The sequence below is a fragment of the Emys orbicularis genome, chromosome 3 (assembly GCF_028017835.1).
Source record: "Emys orbicularis isolate rEmyOrb1 chromosome 3, rEmyOrb1.hap1, whole genome shotgun sequence".
NCBI classification, from domain to species: Eukaryota; Metazoa; Chordata; order Testudines; family Emydidae; genus Emys; species Emys orbicularis.
In genome coordinates, this window is record NC_088685.1 from 8,415,404 (window position 1) to 8,435,788 (window position 20,385).

Sequence of the window (20,385 nt, forward strand, 5' to 3'; positions counted from 1 at the left end):
TGTACTTGGAATACAACAAAATATTGAAAGATTGTATGGGAAATTGAAGGATTGCAGAGGGGGATTTTCCCTAATTTATCATATTTAAGAGTGTGGTCCCTGTTTTCTGCTCTCAAAATGGTGGGTTCAGATTATTTTAATGTGTGTCTTTCTGTCTTGCTAGGCTTTTATGAAGCTGCACATCACAGTGATATCCAAGTTCTGTTATTAGATAGATAATAAAAATGAAAATGCCTTTACATTTTGAACAAATTTTAATGGTATTTTTTTCTCTCACTTGTCTGTTACAGAATGGTAAATAACGCTGAAGACCCCTGAGAGGCTTTCTGACTTGCCCTCCTCATGTGAAGTATGCTCAGAACCTTTCCAGTAGTGTAAGTACAACAACAAGAAGTCACTCCAGGAAAGTTCAAAAGTTGACATTTCTGTAATTCAATGTAAAGAGAACAGAGGAATGGTCACAGCTGTGGTCAGGAGACAAATGCTTGTAACTTTTAGATTTGGGCTACACTTAAAATGTATACTGACATAGCTATGTCAGTTGCGGGTGTGAAAAAACCACATCCTTGGCCAACATAGCTAGGCCAATAAAAACCCCAGTATTAACGCAGCTATGCCAACAGAAGAGTGCTTCTGTCGGCGCAGCTAATATTCAGGGAGGAGGTGTTCCTACACTGCCAGAAAAACTCCCTCTGTCAGCATAAGCTGCATCTACACTAGGGGGCTTTGCCAGCATAGATATGCCCACATAGGCTCTGTAGTGTAGACATGACCTTAGAAACTTGGAGGTGAACCATACAGCATTACCATTAAACGCTGGAAATCTTCTCATGTCTCCCGGACGTAATGGTTAAACATCAATGCTCTCAAGAAGGTTTAGCGTCCTTTCTGTGAGTTAGTAGAAGGGGATACAGAGGCCATATGAGTGGTGATATACACGAACAAAAAGCCTAAGGCAGTGTCCATTAGAGTAGAAATAATTGGTTGCACCAGTTTAAGTTGGAATAGCTCCTCTATTTTTGTCTTGTTGTCTTAGGGTTTTTAAAGATAATTGTAAAAGCAATATAAATGCATGTATCCTTATGCTGCTCTATATCTTTGTTTTGCTTTTGTTTAACTCAAGCTGAAAAGCTTTGGGTGTGAATTCAAAACACCTCAGAATTCAGGTGTCTTTAAATCTGGGCTTTCAGTTAGGCCTTCTAGTTTATATGCTTATGTATGATTTTCACCATAACAACCTCCCACTCCCAGCGGCACACAGTAAATGAGCCACCAGATTTAGAGTTTAGGAAATGTACCAGATTGCCTGACACTGGAAAGTGAACTCCTCTGTTCACAGAACAGGTAGCAAGAAGCAGGACTGCAAGCATTTTCTGTCAATGTGCTCAATTCTGTGCTGGAAGAACCACCTCTAGGGCTCAGATCTGTCTGTGTAATACCAATGCCACCAATATCTACGCTGAGGCTCATGGCAAGGGTAACAGTTGAGATGGTTTTTGTGCTGTGGCCACCTGTCGACTAAGCCACCAACATGTTTCAAAAAGGCCCCTGGAGAGAACTCTGAGACTTTTAGTTGCTTCTGGATTTGAACCAGTAATTTAGAAGTGAAAGGCTTCTTATTACATTACTGGTCTTTTCAGCCATGCTCATCTTCTCTTACCATAGCTGGAAATATTTCAGATTTATTTCAGTATTGATTAGAGACCCCATTTAAAAATTTTAAAGATTTAATTCACAGCAGTTAAGAAACTTGGAGGTAATGTCAGCGCTGCCCTCTACTCCCTTTGTTACCCCTGTATGTTACAGGCTGCAGAATGACTAGTGAACTGAGGGTATGTCTACACTGCAGTTGAAAACCTGTGACTGGCCTGTGCCAGCTGACTCGGGCTTGTTGCGGCTGTTTAATTACAGTATAGCTGTTCAGGCTTAGACTGCAGCCCAGGCTCCAGGACCCTGCAGGGTAGGAGGGTCCCGAGCCTGAACATCTACACTGCAATTAAACAGCCTCTTAGCCTGAGCCCCTTTGAGCCCAAGTCAGCTGGCATGGACTAGGTTTTTAATTGCAGTGTAGACATACCCTGAGCGATCACCTGTGCTGTGTATAGGCACAAGGACAGCCCAGCCTGTCAGCCTTAACTCTGAATCAGACTCTTAACACAATTTTAATGCCTGGTTTGTAGATTTAGACTATTAGCTCTGCTGTCCTGGCCTAATTTCAATTATGTTCTGCCTCTCTAAATTCTCTGTGCAATTTTAGTTGGATACTGTGTTCTTCGGTGGCTTTCTAGAATTGTTGTGGAATGTTGCTGTGTACTGTGAAACAGCTGCTGTCTTCCACCCCAGAGGTGGCAGCTTTTCAGCTGAGGACTAGAGGAAGAATATTAGAATGGAGGAAAAACACTCACTTAAATGGTGTGTCAGGTTGAAAAATTTTTCCAGACTAAACTATAGATTAATTTATTTAAAGGGCTGAATAGGTTTAACAAATAAGCGATAGAGACGAAGAAAATGAAGGGCCATAAAACAATAGTGGTGAAAACCTACCATCCATATGGCACCAATTGTGAAATCATGATCCTCTTCATGTGAAGCCTATTTAAAAAAACAAAGGGAGGTAACAGTATCAAGTCTACTGCAAAGGCTCCCAGAAATGAGGTTCATTTTGCAATTCTTGATCAGGGCAGGAAAGAGTTCTTCAAAAGAACCAAAGATGTGGTCTACACTACGGGGTTAGGTCGAATTTAGCCGCGTTAGGTCGATTTAAAAATGACTGCGTCCACACAACCAACCCCGCTCCGTTGACCTAAAGGGCTCTTAAAATCGAATACAAATCTACGGCAGAATTTTAGAGATGTACAAGACTTGAGAGCTTCAAGGATCAGATCACAGCTCTGAAACTGATTCCCTCTGTGACCTAAAGTAAATAAATTCCCTGTATCATTTTCACCATCTGTACAGTGGGGTGAATTATCTACTTACCTCACAGGGCACGTGATGGAATATGGCCATAAGTATCTATATTAATTGCGTGTTTTGGTCTGTATCCCAAAATGTGATAATTATATGCTTGATGTCTGATGGGATCGGACAGTTTGAACACCCTCACTCTCAGGGGAGACATGGTCTCCAGGCCAGTGATTACAAGCCATTGAGACTAATGGGTCTAACTACCCAAACAATGGAGCAGGCATCAGGGGTGCATTCTCCTGGATAAGCCCTGACAGGTGCTCCTGCTGATTGGAAGAAAACAGGTTGAATGGTCTTGGTCAAAGAGAACCAGGTTTAGGGCTTGTCTACAAATGGAGTTATTCAGGAATAACAATGTCTCCATGTGCTCACAAGCCTGGAGAGACCCTCTTCCTCTCACAGAACAGCAGGGCATGCTGTGAGTGGTGACCAATGTGGGTCACAGAAAGATCTGGGCTTGCTAGAAGACTGTAAGCTGCTTCTGATCTATTCCTGTAATTTAAGAGGAAAGCCTGTCTAACTCAGGCCTGGTTTACACTACAAACTTTTGTTGTTTAGGGTTGTGATTTTTTTTTTAAATGATATTTTTATACTGGCAGAAAGTCTAGTGTAGACACAATTATGTCAGGAAAAAAAGTGCTTTTGCCAGTACACCTTTTGTTCGGGGAACTGATATAAGCTATGCTGGCAAAAGCACACACTTCTGGTATAAACTGTGTCTACAGTAGCAGGGTTTCCTGCTATATCTATACTGATATAGCTCGACTGGCAAACTCCTTCTAGTGTAGGCCTTACCTTGCAGTGAAGGGTAAGAGTACATGAGTCTAAATATGTATGTAGGTTGTTTGTTTTAAATTCCTTTATTTCTTGGATGCTTTTTTCCAACTACTGAGTAAAAATACTCGGTTTTAAGAACACCGGTAGTCACTGTCACTGGTCACAGGTTTCCAAAGGGAGGAATTGCAAGTGACTGAAACCCAGTCGGACCTGCAGGGGGATAAGGAGTTGATTTATACCAGGCAGTGTGTACTCTGGTCCTGGTCTTAAAACCTCTGCTCCACCACAGACCTCCTGTATGACCAAGTCTATCCTTTGTCCCAGTTCCCCATCTGTAAAATGGGGAGAATAGCACTTCCCTACCTAACGGGGTGCTGTGAAGATAGATACATAAAAGGTTCTGAGATGCTTAAGCACTACAGTAATGGGGGCCATATAAGGACCTAAGATAGAGCAGAAGAATTGTGAGATTCCATCCTGAGACAGGTAAAGGCAAGAGGGGTGAACTCAGACTGAAAGGGAACAGCAACACAGCTAGACCGTAAGCTGTGACAATTGTAAAAGTGCAACATACCGGTCAGGCATGTAGATGGGACTGTGCCTCAGTTTCCCCGCCACCGTGACTCATTTCCCATTGCGTTGGCGCATTGAAATGAGAGCCCCCCTGTAAAAACATGAGTCCTGTCATCCACTGTCACAGGCCTCGAGATCTTTCCAGCCCTCTCCAGGCACAAACTGTCCTCCCCTTTGTGGCAAGGCTTTAGGCTTTGGCGCCTCAGTGAAGGAACTCGTCTTTTACCCTTTTCTCAGAGGCTGGACCACAGTCTCTTCGTCAGGACTCTGTAGTTCTTATTCTATTCTGTGTAGGTTCTTACACCATGCTGATCACTGTAGTATCAGAGGGTCTGACTACACGACAGCTGAGAGGGTGCTGACCAGCACAGGTAGACAGACAGGTGCAAGCTCTGATCGAGCTAGCATGCGAAAAATGACTGTGTGGCCACAGCTACTTGGGCTGGCCACCTGAGTACATAACCAGGAGGTCAGGCAGGATTATACTTTGGCAACTAGCCCAAGCCGCCTCCCATGCCGCTGCGGCCACACTGCTATTGTTAGAGCACTAGCTCGAGCAGAGCTAATGCATGTCTGTCTACCTGCACTTGGAAGCACGCTCCCAGCTGCTGTATAGAGATACCCTGAGTGCTTTTCAGCCCTGCATTAAGGGACATGGCTCACCTCTGTCCCCTGTTGTTTGTTGTCTTGGCCTCTCCCCAGTAGAGTGTCTTGTTTTGGTAGGATTTTTTTTTAATGTACACGTTGCTCTGTATTTGTGTTAGAGAAGGCAAGGTCAAATAAATGCGCCTTGCACTTGGAGTGGAAGGTGGTAAGGTTTGTGACAGTCCTTCGTTCCTGGGGGAGTTCATTCATAGTCCTTCCCTGTGTTCAGTAGTCCTCCTATCAGGCACAGCAAAGACATAGTTGTAGCAAGTGTCTATGCTATAGCAGCATAGCACTTGTAGAGTGTCTGTCTCAGACCGCAGAGGGAGTAGATCTCGGAGCTGATAGTAGAACGCAGGAATTCCAGGATCCTAATCCTGTGCTCAGTCAGCGGTAAACATTTTTGCAAGACTTTGATTATGAAAATAATCCGCTTTTATGTAGTGTTTTTTATCTGTATGGTAGATCTCAAAGTGCTTTACAAAGGTGGGCAAACATTATTATCCTCATTTTACAGAGAGGAAACTGCCACAGGGCTTAAGTCTCTTGCCCAAGGTGACACAGGAGTGTCAATGGTAAAACCAGGACTAGAGCTCAGGTCTGCTTAATACCAACCAGCTGCTATCCACTGGACTACAATTGATCAGCTGTAGAGAATTCCAAAGACTAAATGGAACCAGAGAGAACCAGAGATGTGGGGCTGTTTTGTTTTGGTTTTTTGTTTTAAAGCTAGTTCAGAAACCAGAGGACCCCCTAAAGGAGTGATGTGCTGATAGTAGTTTACAGAGAGAACCAGAATGTGGGGCTGTTTTGTTTTGGTTTTTTGTTTTAAAGCTAGTTCAGAAACCAGAGGACCCCCTAAAGGAGTGATGTGCTGATAGTTGATATTCCACACTCAGCCTGTGTTCTCTGATTTGTGTAGCGGTGAGTATTTGATTACATTGGATTTATTTTCAGAAGTTTCAGACTGCTCTTATTAACTGTCACCATTTTGATGGAAAGCATATGGCAGTGTTCTGCATTCATGAGACAGTGTTTTGCATTCATAAACAGAATCAGCAATGCTTAAACTTGGTAGATCAGTTAGTCTGATTTCACTCCTTGGAAGTCTTAGGTTTTGTTTCCTAGAGCAGTCATTAGAAGTGTTGCATTTATGTTTGTGGATCAGGATGAATGGGAGTGGAGTCGTCTTTGAAAATCAGAACGAAGGCATGCAACTGTAAAAGCTAATTATGCTATCTTACATGTAGGGATGGCCCTGTATTTATTGACATGACGAGCACTTGTAAGGCCTGCTTTTCTCTTGTACACTGGTAAAACTCCATTGAAGTAGCTGGAGATACTGTTGCTTTACATAAATGTTATGGAGAAGAGACTCATGTCCTTAGTTCTTAACTGCAACCCAGCATTCGTAGCACTGACTGTAGCTTCAAAGGTGGCGTTACTGAGGCCTTGTCTTGACTACCACGGTAAGCCGACCTAAGTTACGCTACTTCAGTTACATGAATAACGTAACTGAAGACAACATAGCTTAGGTCAACTTGACGCGGTGTCTACACTGCGCTGTGCCGACGGGAGCGCTCTCCCACCGACTTACTCTTCTTGGGGAGCTGGAGAACTGGAGTCCGCGGGAGAGCGCTCTGCCATCGACTTAGCGGGTCTTCACCAGACCCACTACATTGACATCGCTGCGAGATTCCAGCAGAGCTGATCTACCCGTCAGTGTAGACATGGCCTTAATATATCACAAAGGATTCTGGGACGTTTCTGGGACTTCTCAAAGAGACAGCTGCCTGCTGTGCATTGCTAAGACAAAAATGGCATACACTTGTGAAGAGGCAACAGAGTGAGCAGAAAACTTGATAGTTTTTGAAGAACAGTCTAGAACTGGCATATTAATGGTTCTAGTTCTAATGCCCCTTACAATGTTGAGCCCTGTTCCATGCTGGCTGTTGTGTGGAGTGACCATAGCTTTAAAGGCAGCTTTTCTTGCTTGAGGTCTCTGCAGGGATGAGCTGCACTGGTAAACCAGGAAAGATGAAAGGCAGAAAAGGGAGGGGAGAAAATGAAGAGACTAGAGGGTTAAAGCCTCTTCTTGATGACTGGGGACATATATAAAAATGTCTTAGGAGAAAAACGTTTTATATAGTATAAGTTGGGCATAATGTACAACACGTATATATGGAGAGGCTAAAACATTGACAGCCTGGATGGCTGAAGGCAGAATAGACTTTTGCGTCAGACATTGCTTGAAATCGAGCCTGAATTGGTTATGACATTAAATTATCAGCTCAGCCAGTTAGCTTGTGTGAAATGAGTTATTTGGTCTCAGTCAAACTGGACAAATAAACTGCATAAAAAGCACCACCATAATTGGTAGCAAGTGATACTCTTGATGGTGGTCTCATCAAAGAGGCCTAAGATTCAAGGGAGACTTAACTGCATGTTATGGGGGCAGTGTGAGGGAAGCTTGTACAGCTGCTGTGTGCACTGTACCTGTTTTGTGGATAGAGAAATAGTCTCCAAGGCTGCAAGGTCAGCATTTCTCATCAGCACAAAATTCACAAACACAGAATAAAAACTCTGTGATTAAGAAGTTTATATCAGCAACAAACTGCAAGCAACTCTGTGTTGATTTAAACCTCTCTCTAGTTACTGTTTATCTAGCTTTGTGCCGGATAGACATTATCCAGAGAATACTGTTACCATTTTTATGGTTGATAGGGTCATAACTCACTGGTAAATGTAATTTTAAAGAGGGAAGACAAATCATATGTTAAAGTCAAGGGACAAGGTCATATTTAGTGGCACCCAAAAAACAGTAATCTGTTGCAAATGATCTTTTTATAAAACAAAATTAGAAGTGTAGATGACATGCTTAATGGGATGAAGAATAATGCTGCTACCTGCAACAGCAGTTTATACTGTACATTGCAGATGTGTATCTGAACACGTTCGCATCTTGCAGGTCACAATTGACATGAGTTTATTAGAATTGTGATTCAAAAATCATCCAAGTTTAGGATCTGGTTCTCAACATTTTGGCTTCAGCCCATATCTAGATGTCTACACATCATATCAAATGCGTATAGTGCTTTGCATCAAAAAGCGCAGCCATTTCTGCAATCTCATAAGTCTTTCAGAGCTTGTGGGGTATAGCAATGCATTTTAATGGAGATTGCCAGACCCAGAGGACCTGCAGAAAGAAATCTCTTTAGTGATGGCCAGAGTACATCACATTCATGTCAGCAGGCAGGATAGAGAAACATGACCACTTGTGGCCGTTAAGGAGCCCAAAACTTCTCTCAAAAATAGGGATATTAGCCTTGGTGTTCTGGCCTGATTCCCATTTGAATAATTAAATTCCATTAGACGTATCTGTGACCAGGGTCCAAGGATGTCCACACTGAGATTGCTCAATCAGGGCAAACTGCAAAGAATGGGGCAGACAATCCCCCAAATTGGTGGTTATTCTAATACTTAAATTCACCAAGCCAACAACAAAACAGTTTCTACAATACCTTACTGGTTACCCAGAAGCCAGAAACTCAGTTCCCTTGAAACAGTCCAGCCTTGGGCTTCCACCCAGACAGTCAAGTCAAATATGATGAGGAGGATTACTGAAAATCTTGTTCTTCATATAAAAAGTTCTACCAATCCCAAAGGATCGGACACATTACCCACCAGGTCAATTAATATTTCAGATCTTACCCAAATACATGCATACACACCCAGTTCTTATTAACTAAACTAAAATTTATTTTAAAAGAAAAGGGGGAGAGTATTGATTAAAAGATCATGATACATACAGATACGAATAAAGTTCTTGGGTCAGTTTCATAGTAGAGATGGTGAGCTTCAGAGTTGCAAAAAGTTCTTTCAAAATTAGTTCCATAGGTTATAGTCCAATGTCCAATATCAGGGTGACCCAGACTGGAGCTGGAGACCTCAGTCTTGCGACTGAAACTTCCCCTGATGAAGCTTAAGCAGATCTGAGATACAGGAGTTCCCTAGTTCTTGTGTTATGAGAAGGAGTAAATAACACTTCCTTATTTATCTTCTCCACACCAATCATGACTTTATAGACCTCTATCTTATCCCCCCTTAGTCATCTCTTTTCCAAGCTGAAAAGTCCCAGTCTTATTAATCTCTCCTCATATGGAAGCTGTTCCATATGCCTAATCATTTTTGTTGCTCTTTTCTGAACCTTTTCCAGTTCCAATATATCTTTTTTGAGATGGGGCGACCACATCTGCATGCAGTATTCAAGATGTGGGCGTACCATGGGTTTATATAGAGGCAATATGATATTTTCTGTCTTATTATCTATCCATTTCTAATGGTTCCCAACATTCTGTTAGCTTTTCTTACTGTCGCTGCACATTGAGTGGATGTTTTCAGAGAACTATCCACAATGACTCCAAGATCTCTTTCTTGAGTGGTAACACCTAATTTAGATGCCATCATTTTATGTGTAGAGTTGGGATTATGTTTTCTAATGTGCATTACTTTGTATTTATCTATTTATCAGCATTGAATTTCATCTGCCGCTTTCTTGCCCAGTCACCCAGTTTTGTGAGGTCCCTTTGTAACTCTTCACAGACTGCTTTGGACTTAACTATCTTGCGTAGTTTTGTATCATCTCCAAATTTTGCCACCTTGCTGTTTACCCCCTTTTCCAGATCACTTAGGAATATGTTAAACAGTGCTGGTCACAGTACAGACCCCGGAGGGACACCACTATTTACCTCTCTACATTCTGAAAACTGACCATTTATTCCTACCCTTTGTTTCCTATCTTTTAACCAGTTATTGATCCATGAGAGGGCCCTCCCCTCTTATCCCATGACAGCTTACTTTGCTTAAGAGGCTTTGGTGAGGGAATCTGTCAAAGGCTTTCTGAAAATCTAAGTACACTATATCCACTGGATCACCCTTGTCCACAATCTTGTTGACCCCCTCCAAGAATTCTAATAGATTGGTGAAGCCTGATTTCTCTTTACAAAAACGATGTTGACTCTTTCCCAACAAATTATGTTAATCTATGTGTCTGATAATTCTGTTTTTTACTATAGTTTCAACCAATTTACCTCGTACTGAAGTTAGGCTTACCGGCCTGTAATTGCCGGGATCACCTCTGGACCCATTTTAAAAATCAGTGTTGTATTAGCTATCCTCCAGTCATCTGGTACAGAAGCTGAGTTAAATGATAAGTTACATACCACAGTTAGTAGTTTTATAATTTCACATTTGAATTCCTTCAGAACTCTCAGGTGAATCCCATCTGGTCCTGGTGATTTATTACTGTTTCATTTATCAGTTTGTTCCAAAACCACCTCTAATGACTCGTCAACCTGGGACAGTTCCTAACATTTGTCACCTAAAAAGAATGGCTCAGATTGGGGAATCTCCCTCACATCCTCAGCCGTGAAGACTAGTGCAAAGAATTCATTTAGTTTCTCCACAAGGGCCTTATCGTCCTTGAGTGCTACTTTAGCATCTCAATCGTCCAGTGACCGCACTGGTTGGTTAGCAGGCTTCCTGCTTCTCATGTATCTTACTTTTTGAGTCTTTGGCTAGCTGTTCTTCAAAATCTTTTTCTGCCTTCCTAATTATATTTTTACACCTCACTTGCCCGAGTTTATGCTTCTTTCTATTTTCCTCAATAGGATTTAACTTTTACTTTTTAAAGAATATCTTTTTGCCTCTAATTGCTTCTTTTACTTTGTTGTTCAGATATGGTGGCACTTTTTTTGTCCTCTTAGTATATTTTTAATTTGGGGTATACATTTAAGTTGAATCTCTATTATGGTGTCTTTAAAAAGTTTCCATGAAGCTTGCAGGGATTTCACTTTTGGCGCTGTACCTTTTAATTTCTGTTTAATTAACTTCCTCATTTTTGTGTATTTCCCCCTTTCTAAAATTAAATGCTACCATGGTGGGCTGCTTTGGTGTTTCCCAACAACAGGGATGTTAAATTTTATTATGTTATGGTCACTATTACCAAGCGATTCAGCTATATTCAACTCTTGGACCAGATCCTGTGCTCAATTTAGGACTAAATCAAGAATTGCCTCTCTTCTTGTGAGTTCCAGGACTAGCTGCTCCAAGAAGCAGTCATTTAAGCTGTCAAGAAAATTTATCTCTGCATCCCGTCCTGAGGTGACATGTACCAAGTCAATATGGGGATAGTTGAAATCCCCCATTATTATTGAGTTTTTTATTTTTATAGCCTCTCTAATCTCCCTGAGCATTTCACAGTCACTATCAGCATCCTGGTCAAGTGGTTGGTAGCATATCCCTATTGTTATGTTCTTATTATTCGAGCATGGAATTACTATCCATAGAGATTCTTTGGTACAGTTTGGATCATTTAAGATTTTTACTTCATTTATCTCTACTCTTTCTTTCACATCTAGTGCCACTCCCCCACCAGCATGACCTATTCTGTCCTTCCGATATATTTTGTACCCTGGTATTACTGTGTCTCATTGATTATCCTCTTTCCACTAAGTTTCAGTAATGCCTATTCTATCAATATCCTCATTTAATACGAGGGACTGTAGTTCACCCATCTTATTATTTAGACTTCTAGCATTTGTATGTAAGCACTTTAAAAAAAAAAGGTCACTTTTTAGCTCTCAGCCATTACGTGATGTAATTCAATGGGACTCTTTTTCATTTGACAGTTTCTCATCAGCTCCTACCTATATTTTATCATCTTCCATCCTCTCCTTGTTACTAGGATATAGAGAATCTCCATTAATAGATCCTCCCCTAAGGGGAGTCTGTGTCGGAACCACATGCTCCTCCGTACCTGTCGGCTTTCCCCCAGCCCTTAATTTAAAAATTGCTCTGCAACCTTTTTAAGTTTGTGCCAGTAGTCCGGTTCTATTTTGGTTTAGGTGGAGCCCATCCTTCCTGTACAGGCTCCCCCTTTCCCAAAAGGCTCCCCAGTTCCTAATTAATCTAAACCCCTCCTCCCTACAATATCGTCTCATCCACGCATTGAGACCCTGCAGTTCTTCAGGGACAGGGAAATGTTATGTTTAGACTTGCAGTTTCTTCTTTTGGGGCATGGAAGTGGGGGCTATTTTATTGATTTAGATGGAATAAATGAGCCAAAGGCATTAACATAACCCTGTCACTGTCTAACATTAAACAGTGTTAAATGCGGTCCAGGGCTTGGTATATAGAGACCTCAGCCTGCATAGCACTACAGCAAACACACCATTAAAAATCCTCTTAACCTTTTATTAAAGATACAGAAAAGAAGATAAAACAGTTAAAGCATGTGAAATGTAAAGTATTAAACAAGGCTTTCATTTTAATAACATCCCTGGTTCCCTTTCCCTTCAGCTGGAGTTTTTAAAAGGAACCCCTCCCTGTTGCTTGACAGTCTCTTCGATGGTATCAAAGATGGTAGTAACTGTCCTTGTGGGGGAAATAGATGAAGGTAGTTGAGATGGGCTACAGATGTTGCTGCTGTTGTTGTTAAGTCCAGTCTTAAAAGGAAAAGCCCACTTGTCTGGAAGTCTTAGATGTATTAAGAATGGTAATAACTGTTATCCCAGATGATATTTGGGATTTAGTTGGATCTAGTAGGGGTGACCATGTCATTTGGATCCCTCTCTCTGGCCCATTCTGGCCAGGACATTTCTTAGGGACAGAATGATGTTAGGCCCAGTGTCCTAGGAAACAGTAAGGGTGGCAGCCATGATGGTGAAGCTCGCTCCAGTAGCCTCTGTCTGTTCTTTTAGCCTCTCTTTTTTTTTTTCATACTGTCCCCACCAAATCTTTCTTTTAAGGACCCAAAAAGGGAATGATGGGTGAAATAGAACATAAGAACGGCCGTACCGGGTCAGACCAAAGGTCCATCTAGCCCAGTATCCTGTCTACCGACAGTGGCCAATGCCAGGTGCCCCAGAGGGAGTGAATCTAACAGGCAATGATCAAGTGATCTCTCTCCTGCCATCCATCTCCACCCTCTGACAAACAGAGGCTAGGGACACCATTCCTTACCCATCCTGGCTAATAGCCATTAATGGACTTAACCTCCATGAATTTATATAGTTCTCTTTTAAACGCTGTTATAGGCCATCCCCTCATTATCTTGCCTTCCAATTAGGCCTAATATCTGACGTACCAATTTTGGTTCATTAACTTCTGGCTTCATATCTCCTGTTTTTTAACAAGCATAACTTAAACACAGTCCTTGAATCATATTAACTTGGCCTTTTTGTTTAGACTCATTCAGTTATTCCATCTCCGTTTTGTATTTTTCCCATCCATGTTTGTTGTTACAGATTAATGTAACATCTTATGAACATTGACATACTCCTTGCAGCCGAGCTCACAATTCAGGTATATTTGTAGGCCAAATTGTCACAACAGGACAGAGTTACCTGGATCTGGCCAGGCATTCCACCTCCTCAGTCAGCAGAGTCTGAGGCTAGAGTCCAGCTGCCTGGCTCTGGGGTTCCCTCAGGAGAAGTTAATTCTGGGGGGGCCACACTCAGTCTGCTGGTCCCTCAAGGAGGTTTCCAACCTGTAAAGGGGGAGAATTTAAAACTACAGAGAGGGCCAGAGGAGGCAGAGAGGGTATGGAGAGCAGCCATCCTACCAACACAGCCTGAATTCACGGAGTGGCTTTGGCAGGACTGGGCCCAAAAGAACGATGCTGCAGAGGTGGCACGTCTTCCTTCTGCACCTTTTTGGTTGGGATAAGAAGATAAGAACGGCCATACTGGGTCAGACCAATGGTCCATCTAGCCCAGTATTCTGTCTTCTGACAGTGGCTGGTGCCAGATGCTTCAAAGGGAATGAACAGAACAGGGCTATTCATCAAGTAATCCATCCCCTGTCGTCCAGTCCCAGCTTCTGGCAGTCAGATGCTTAGGTGCACCTAGAGCAGGCGTTCTCAAACTTCAGTGCACCGCGACCCCCTTCTGACAACAAAAATTACTACACAACCTCTGGAGCGGGGATTGAAACCTAAGTCTGCCTGAGTCCCGCTGGCCCAGGTGGGCCAAAGCTGAAGCCCAAGGGCTTCAGCCCCAAGCCGGGAGCCTGTAACCTGAGCCCCACCACCCAGGGCTGAAGCCCTTTGGCTTTGGCCCCCGGGCAGTGTGGCTCTGGCTTCGGCCCCGGACCCCAGCATGTCGAACTCCAGCCTTGGTGACCCCATTAAAATGCGGTCCTGACCCACTTTGGTTTGAGAATCGCTGACCTAGAGCATGGGCTTTGTCCCTGACCATCTTGGCTAATAGCCATTGATGGATCTACTCTCTATGAACTTATCTAATTCCTTTTTGAACCCAGTTATATTTTTGGCCTTCATAACATTCCCTGGCAACGAATTCCACAGTTCACTGTGCAGTGTATGAAGATGTACTTCCTTATGTTTGTTTTAAACCTGCTGCCTATTCATTTCATTGTGTGACCCCTGGTTCTTGTGGCATAATTAAACCACTCCCAATGAGCAGCAGTAGCTATGTTGGTGGGAGAGTGTCTCCTGCTGACATAGTGCTGTACACACCGGCACGTCTGTCGGTGTAACTTAAGTCAGTCAGAGGTGTGTGGGTTTTTTTTTTTTTTCCACACCTCTGACTGACAATTTTACCAACAAAAGTGCTAGGGTAGATGTATCTAATAGTAGTAGTAACTGATCCATGAGAGGATCTTCCCTCTTATCCCATGATTGCTAACTTTGCTTAAGAGCCTTTGGTGAGGAATCTTGTCAAAGGCTTTCAGAAAAAGTCCAAGTACACTCTATCCACTGATCACTCTTGTCCACATGTTAGTTGACCACTTCAGAGAACTCTGCAGATTTGTCACCTAAGAAGACTGGCTTAGGTGTGGGAATCTCCCTTACCTCTGAGTCAAAGAATTGATTTAGCTTCTCCACAATGGCCTGGTTTTCCTTGAGTGCTCCTTTAGCACCTCTATCATCCAGTGGTCTCACTGATTGTTTGGAAGCTTTCTGCTTCTGATGTACTTAAAAAAAAAAAATAATCTGCTATTAGTTTTTATGGTTCTTGCTAGTTGCTCTTCAAATTCTTTTTTGCCCTGCCTAATTATACTTATACATTTGACTTGCCAGAATTTGTTCCTTTCTATTTTCCTCAGTAGGATTTGACTTCCTATTTTTGAAAAGACGTATTTTTGTCTCTAACTACATCTTTTATTCTGTTGTTAGCCATTGTGACATTTTTTCTGTCCTTTTTATGTTTTTTTTCTTAAATTTGGGGTAGACATATAGCTTGAGCCTATGTTATGGTGTTTTTAAAAAGTTTCCATGCAGCTTGCAGGCATTTCACTCTTGTGACTGTTCCTTTTAATTTCCATTTAACTAGCTTCCTTATTTTTGTGTATTTCCCCTTTTTTAACTTAAATGCTAGCGCTCTGCTCCTCCTCTCCCCCCCGCCATAAGGATGTTGAGTTTAATCACATTGGTTGCTATTACTGAGCAGTTCAGCTATATTCACCTCTTGGACAAGATCTTGTGCTCCACTTAGGACTAAATCAAGAATTGCTTCTTCCCTTGTGGGTCCCTGGACTATCTGCTCCAAGAAGTCATTAATGGTGTCTAGAAATTTTATCTCTGGATCCAATCCAGAGGTGACATGTTCCCTATGGGGATAGTTTAAATCCCCCATTATTATTGGGTTTTCTGTTTTTTGTAGCCTCTCTAATCTCCCTGAGCATTTCACAATCACCATCACCATGCCGGTCAGGTGGTCGGTAGTATATTCCTAATTCTATACTCTTATTGTTTAAGCATGGAATTTCTATCCATAGGTATGCTGTGGTCAAGATCTGAAGAAGAGCTCTGTCTAGCTCGAAAGCTTTTCGCTTTCACCATCAGAACTTGGTCCAATAGAAGATATTATCTCGTTCACCTTGTCTATCTTAGGTGCATTATAAATATTTAGATACCATGGGCCCACCAATGGAGCTCTGCTGCCTTGCATCAGCTGAGGATTGGGCCTCCACATAGGAAATACAAATATACTTGGCATTTTAGATTTTTTTCTATTTGGAATCTAAGTAAACATGGCCAAAATAGGTCCTGTGGTTTTAAATGGTTTGGTTCAAAACTGACATACACCATGTTTCACTAGTATTTTACATCAGGCTGGCTTTTGGTAACTGATCAGAGGATACAGTACATGATTACAACACAAGATCTGCAACGGTTGCAGATATTTCATTATATAGGCAGTAAAGTTTGACAGCCGTAGCCCATCATAGCCATCACTCGCGCAGGGTACCTGTAGTCCTTTCTCCCCCATCCTCCCCCCCACCTTAGTTTTGCTTGCTGATCCTTTCACAGTTAGTTAAATCTTGCAGGAAAAAGAGAGCACTAAACAAAGCAAATTGAATTAATGTTAGCCAAAGGGGTTAAGGAGACTAAGAGGCTCATACAAACATATGTGGGGATAAAGTACTAGAGATTGTCCATTAATTAATGAGGTGGATGAAATTAATTATTCTAAAGTGGCTGGTTTGCTTCACTGCTTTGTAAATTGGTCTTTAACAAGGAAAGTGAAAAGGAGGTATGAAGAACTAGAAAGTAACTAAGACATTGTTAAAACAACTATATTAAAAACTCAGTATAGTTATTCTTTAAAATGCCATGGATGCTTGGTAACATTGAATGTGTTCTAGTGTTGCCAACCCTTGTGAATTTTATTGTCAGTCTCACGTTATGTGGTATTTTTCTTGAAGTCCCAGCTCTTGCATTTGGATATGTGAGAAGCTCATCTTTCATTTAAAAACAAAATCAAGTTTGTAGTCCTCAGGGTTGAGTAGAAGATCTTGAAAATGTGACCTGCCATTCAAAATCCACAAAGCAAATAAAAAGTCTTTCATGTGTATTATTTACAACAACAAAAAACTCTTGGCTCGTGGTTTTTAGGTGTCTGACTCACAATTTAAAGCATGTGAGAATGAGCTTAAGACAACTAACTAACAAACTTGCAGAATTGTTGACGGTCCTTTTTGAGAAGTGATGGAGAGCTGGGAAAGGAAAACTGGATAAACCAAAAGCTGATTGGCTCCTTGCAGGCTGTGGCGAATGTTTCTCTTGCCTGGCATAGTGCCAGTCTTCGGGTGTGTCTACATTGGAGCTGGAAGATGTAGATTCCAGCTCGAGGAAACGTACCCACGCTAGCTCTGATTGAGTGAGGGTGCTCAAAACAGAAGTGTAGCTGGAGGGGCTGGCCGTGCTGAGTATATTCCTAGCATCTCAGAAGGGATTGTACTTAGGGTGTCTAGCTCCTCCCACTGCTTGTGTGACTGCAGCTACACTTCTAGTTTCACCGGGCTAGCTCAGTCAAAGCTAGTGCGGGTACATCTCCTCAAGCTGGAATTCCTGCTGGAGCAGCAAGGTGTAGACATACCCTCAGTTCACCCACGCTAGCTCTGCTTGATCTAGCATGCTAAAAATATCACTGTAGCTGAGGTAGCACAGGCAGTGTCAGAGAGGGGCCCGGTGGGCATGTACTCATGTGGCTAGCCCAACCTATCACCCATGCTACCCTGCTATTTTTAGTATGCTGCCTCGAGCAGAGCCACCATAGGTACCTCTCTGCTCAAGCTAGGAATCATACCTCCCAACAAAAGGTAGATGTACCCTAAGTGTCTAATTTGAATCTGCTCCCTTTCTTTGCATTAGAACAACCCTCCCTGCCTTCAGTCAGAAATTGGAGGTCAGACTAAAAAGAGGAAAATACAATCTAAAAATAAATAAAAGGTTATGAATTAAATTCTCTCAAATGAGGATTTACTATGGAGAAGCGCCACACATTTTAAAACGAACAGGAGTACTTGTGGCACCTTAGAGACTAACAAATTTATTAGAGCATTAGTCTCTAAGGTGCCACAAGTACTCCTGTTCTTTTTGCGGATACAGACTAACACGGCTGCTACTCTGAAACCTGACATTTTAAAACGATGTTTTGGAGTCATAGCCACCCTTTAACCTCTGGAAGAGAACCTAAAGAGCACATTAAGGCCCCAGTCCTGCCAGAGCCCATGAAGTCACTGGGGCTCTGTTTGGGTGTAATGCATTTTAGGATCCTGGCTTAAAACTGTAGACGTTATTAAACTGGAAAGTGCTGTGAACCTAAGGGTTGGTAGGTACATGATACAATACTTAGGCCAGGTCTACATGAAAAACTTAGATCAACTCAACTCTGTCACTCAGGGGTGTGAAAAATCCATCCCCTTGAGTGACGTAGTTAAGCCGACCTAACCCCCAGTGTAGATAAGGTTAGGTCAACAGAAGAATTATTTTGTCGACTAAGCTACTGCGTCTCAGGGAGGTGGATTAACTATAGTGACAGGAGAAACCTCCCATTTACTGTAGTGTCTGTACTGAAGCGCTAGAGCAGCACAGCGGCAGCTGCGCCACTGTAGCGGTTTAAGTGTAGACATAGCCTTAGTGTGTGTTCTTAAGATGGGTTAGCTAACCTTCAGAAGCTGACTCCAGTTAAAATAGCAGTGAAGATATGGCAGCTTAGGTTAGCAGCTTGAGTTAAAGCTTGGGGTTGAATTCAAGTTGCTAACCCAAGTTAAAATTGGAGTTGCTGTGTTTTCACTGCTATTTTTAACTCGAATTAGCAAACCTGAGTTAACCCACCTTTGTTTTGCAGTATAGACAAATGACTGGACAACCACTGGAACACTGTGTACAGTTCAGGGCACCTTGGTAATAGAAAGACAAACAAACGGAATGGAATTCAGAGAAGGATATTCCCTACATTATATATAATTTCATTGTCCCTCAGGACTGAGCTACATGATCTGGGAGCTGGCTTCCATCTCGTAATTGTTTGCAATTCCATTCAGTTATTAGATTTCTACACTGACTGTTACACTCTGCTTATAGTGGACTAAGTTGGGAGCAGTTTTTAAAAAATTTAAAATAATCCTTATTGGAGAAATTAATACTAATCAGCCATAAAAGTCAGGCTCTCATGGGAGTGATACACTGCCAGTGGCAGCAGGAGAGCAGTGTTGGGAGCGTGACTCCAGCCTGATCCCACCCTCTCATCTAGGGTCACCTGGAGGGGGCATGAGTTCCCATGAATCCTCCTCCCCCTACCCACTCACCCCTCCTCTGGTGGCAGCAGCAATGCGAAGCAGTTGTGAGGACATACACACTTGTGGACTTCAGAAGAAAAATGCACATTCGTTCATTTAATCATTTTTAAGAACGCAGCCATAGCCACTTCTACAGTTGTGAGGAGCAGTGCAGGACTGGAGGCGGGAGGTTCTGCGTCAGTGCCCCTCCCTCTCTACCCTGGGATTCCATCTACAAGGGCAAAACCCTTTTCAAAGGGACCCATGCACCCTGTATCAGCATCATGTATGGCAGCGTGGCCCATCTCTCTCCCCCAGGTCACAGAACTCCAGCTTGGGGTGTCACTGCCCGGAAAAGACCCCTCTTTTTTACCCACACCAACCCCAGTAGTAGTCAGGGCTGGGAACTGCCACGTCACTGCAGCTTCTGTGTGCCTTTGGCCCAGCACAGGGAAAGACATAAACACCAAGTTCATTGGGGGAGCAGGGTTGTTGGGGCAGCCAGCCCCACTCCTGTAAAAGTTTGGGATTCTCATCGGGGCTCCATTCCCCCACTGGTTTTAATATGCTCCTTAGGGTTCCCCATACACACTTAGTATGTTGTCAGCTCTCTCTCCCACCACTGCCATGCTTGGGATTCCAGGATGGCTCCAATGAGCTTCAGAGAGTTTCCCATTGCTTCTCCCCTCCCACCGACTCTGTAGGACCACAGGAAGGGGAGAATGCCTCATAATTTTTGCCCCACTCTCATGCTGCTCTCTGACCTCCAGCTGCCACCTCCAAGATCTTCCGATGGCTGAAAGAAGGGCCCCTGCTTCCTGCAGACTTTAGAAGATCTGTTGTGAGGGGACTTGAGGGGAGAAAGTTTAAGGGGTCGTATGGCATTTCCCATGGATCTGCTGAAGCCTGCCAGGAAGGGGGAGTACCCTGCAAGCCTTAGGATATTGTCCACCATTTTTCAAAGTTTAGGAGGAAAAAAGTTTTTTTGACAAGCCTCCCTAGTGATTACACATGACATCTGCCTTTGCAAAGAACAAGGCTGGGGCCTTATTTCTTTAAATGAAAGAGCTCAGGTCTCTAACAGTAATTTGACATGCTGCACTCTGCTTGTCAGGTCTGGTGATCCATGGCAACATTCCAGATTCAAAAGTTAACAACTTCTGAAATCGAACTTCAATCAACTAAACATTGGTGCTGGGGGGCACTAGATTTCAATTAGGGAAGTTCAAGAAACTGGGTTTTAGCTCTCTCCTTCCTTCAAGAAAGTTAAGACTACTTGAACTCGTCACACTTCTGATGTTAGGGAATCATAACTCGTGAATCCTTTTCTGAATC

The 20,385-nt window shown here is 42.7% G+C and overlaps 1 protein-coding gene across 1 annotated transcript in view; it reads left to right on the forward strand.

Annotated features, from left to right (window-relative positions):
• The first annotated feature begins 335 nt into the window (after nucleotides 1-335).
• Nucleotides 336-20,385, forward strand: part of HMBOX1 (homeobox containing 1) — an 81,254-nt gene continuing 61,204 nt past the window's right edge. The window contains exon 1 of the mRNA XM_065401160.1: nucleotides 336-374. Coding sequence (XP_065257232.1) covers nucleotides 352-374 — 23 coding nt within the window. The 5' untranslated portion in view covers nucleotides 336-351. The remainder of the gene's footprint in view (nucleotides 375-20,385) is intronic.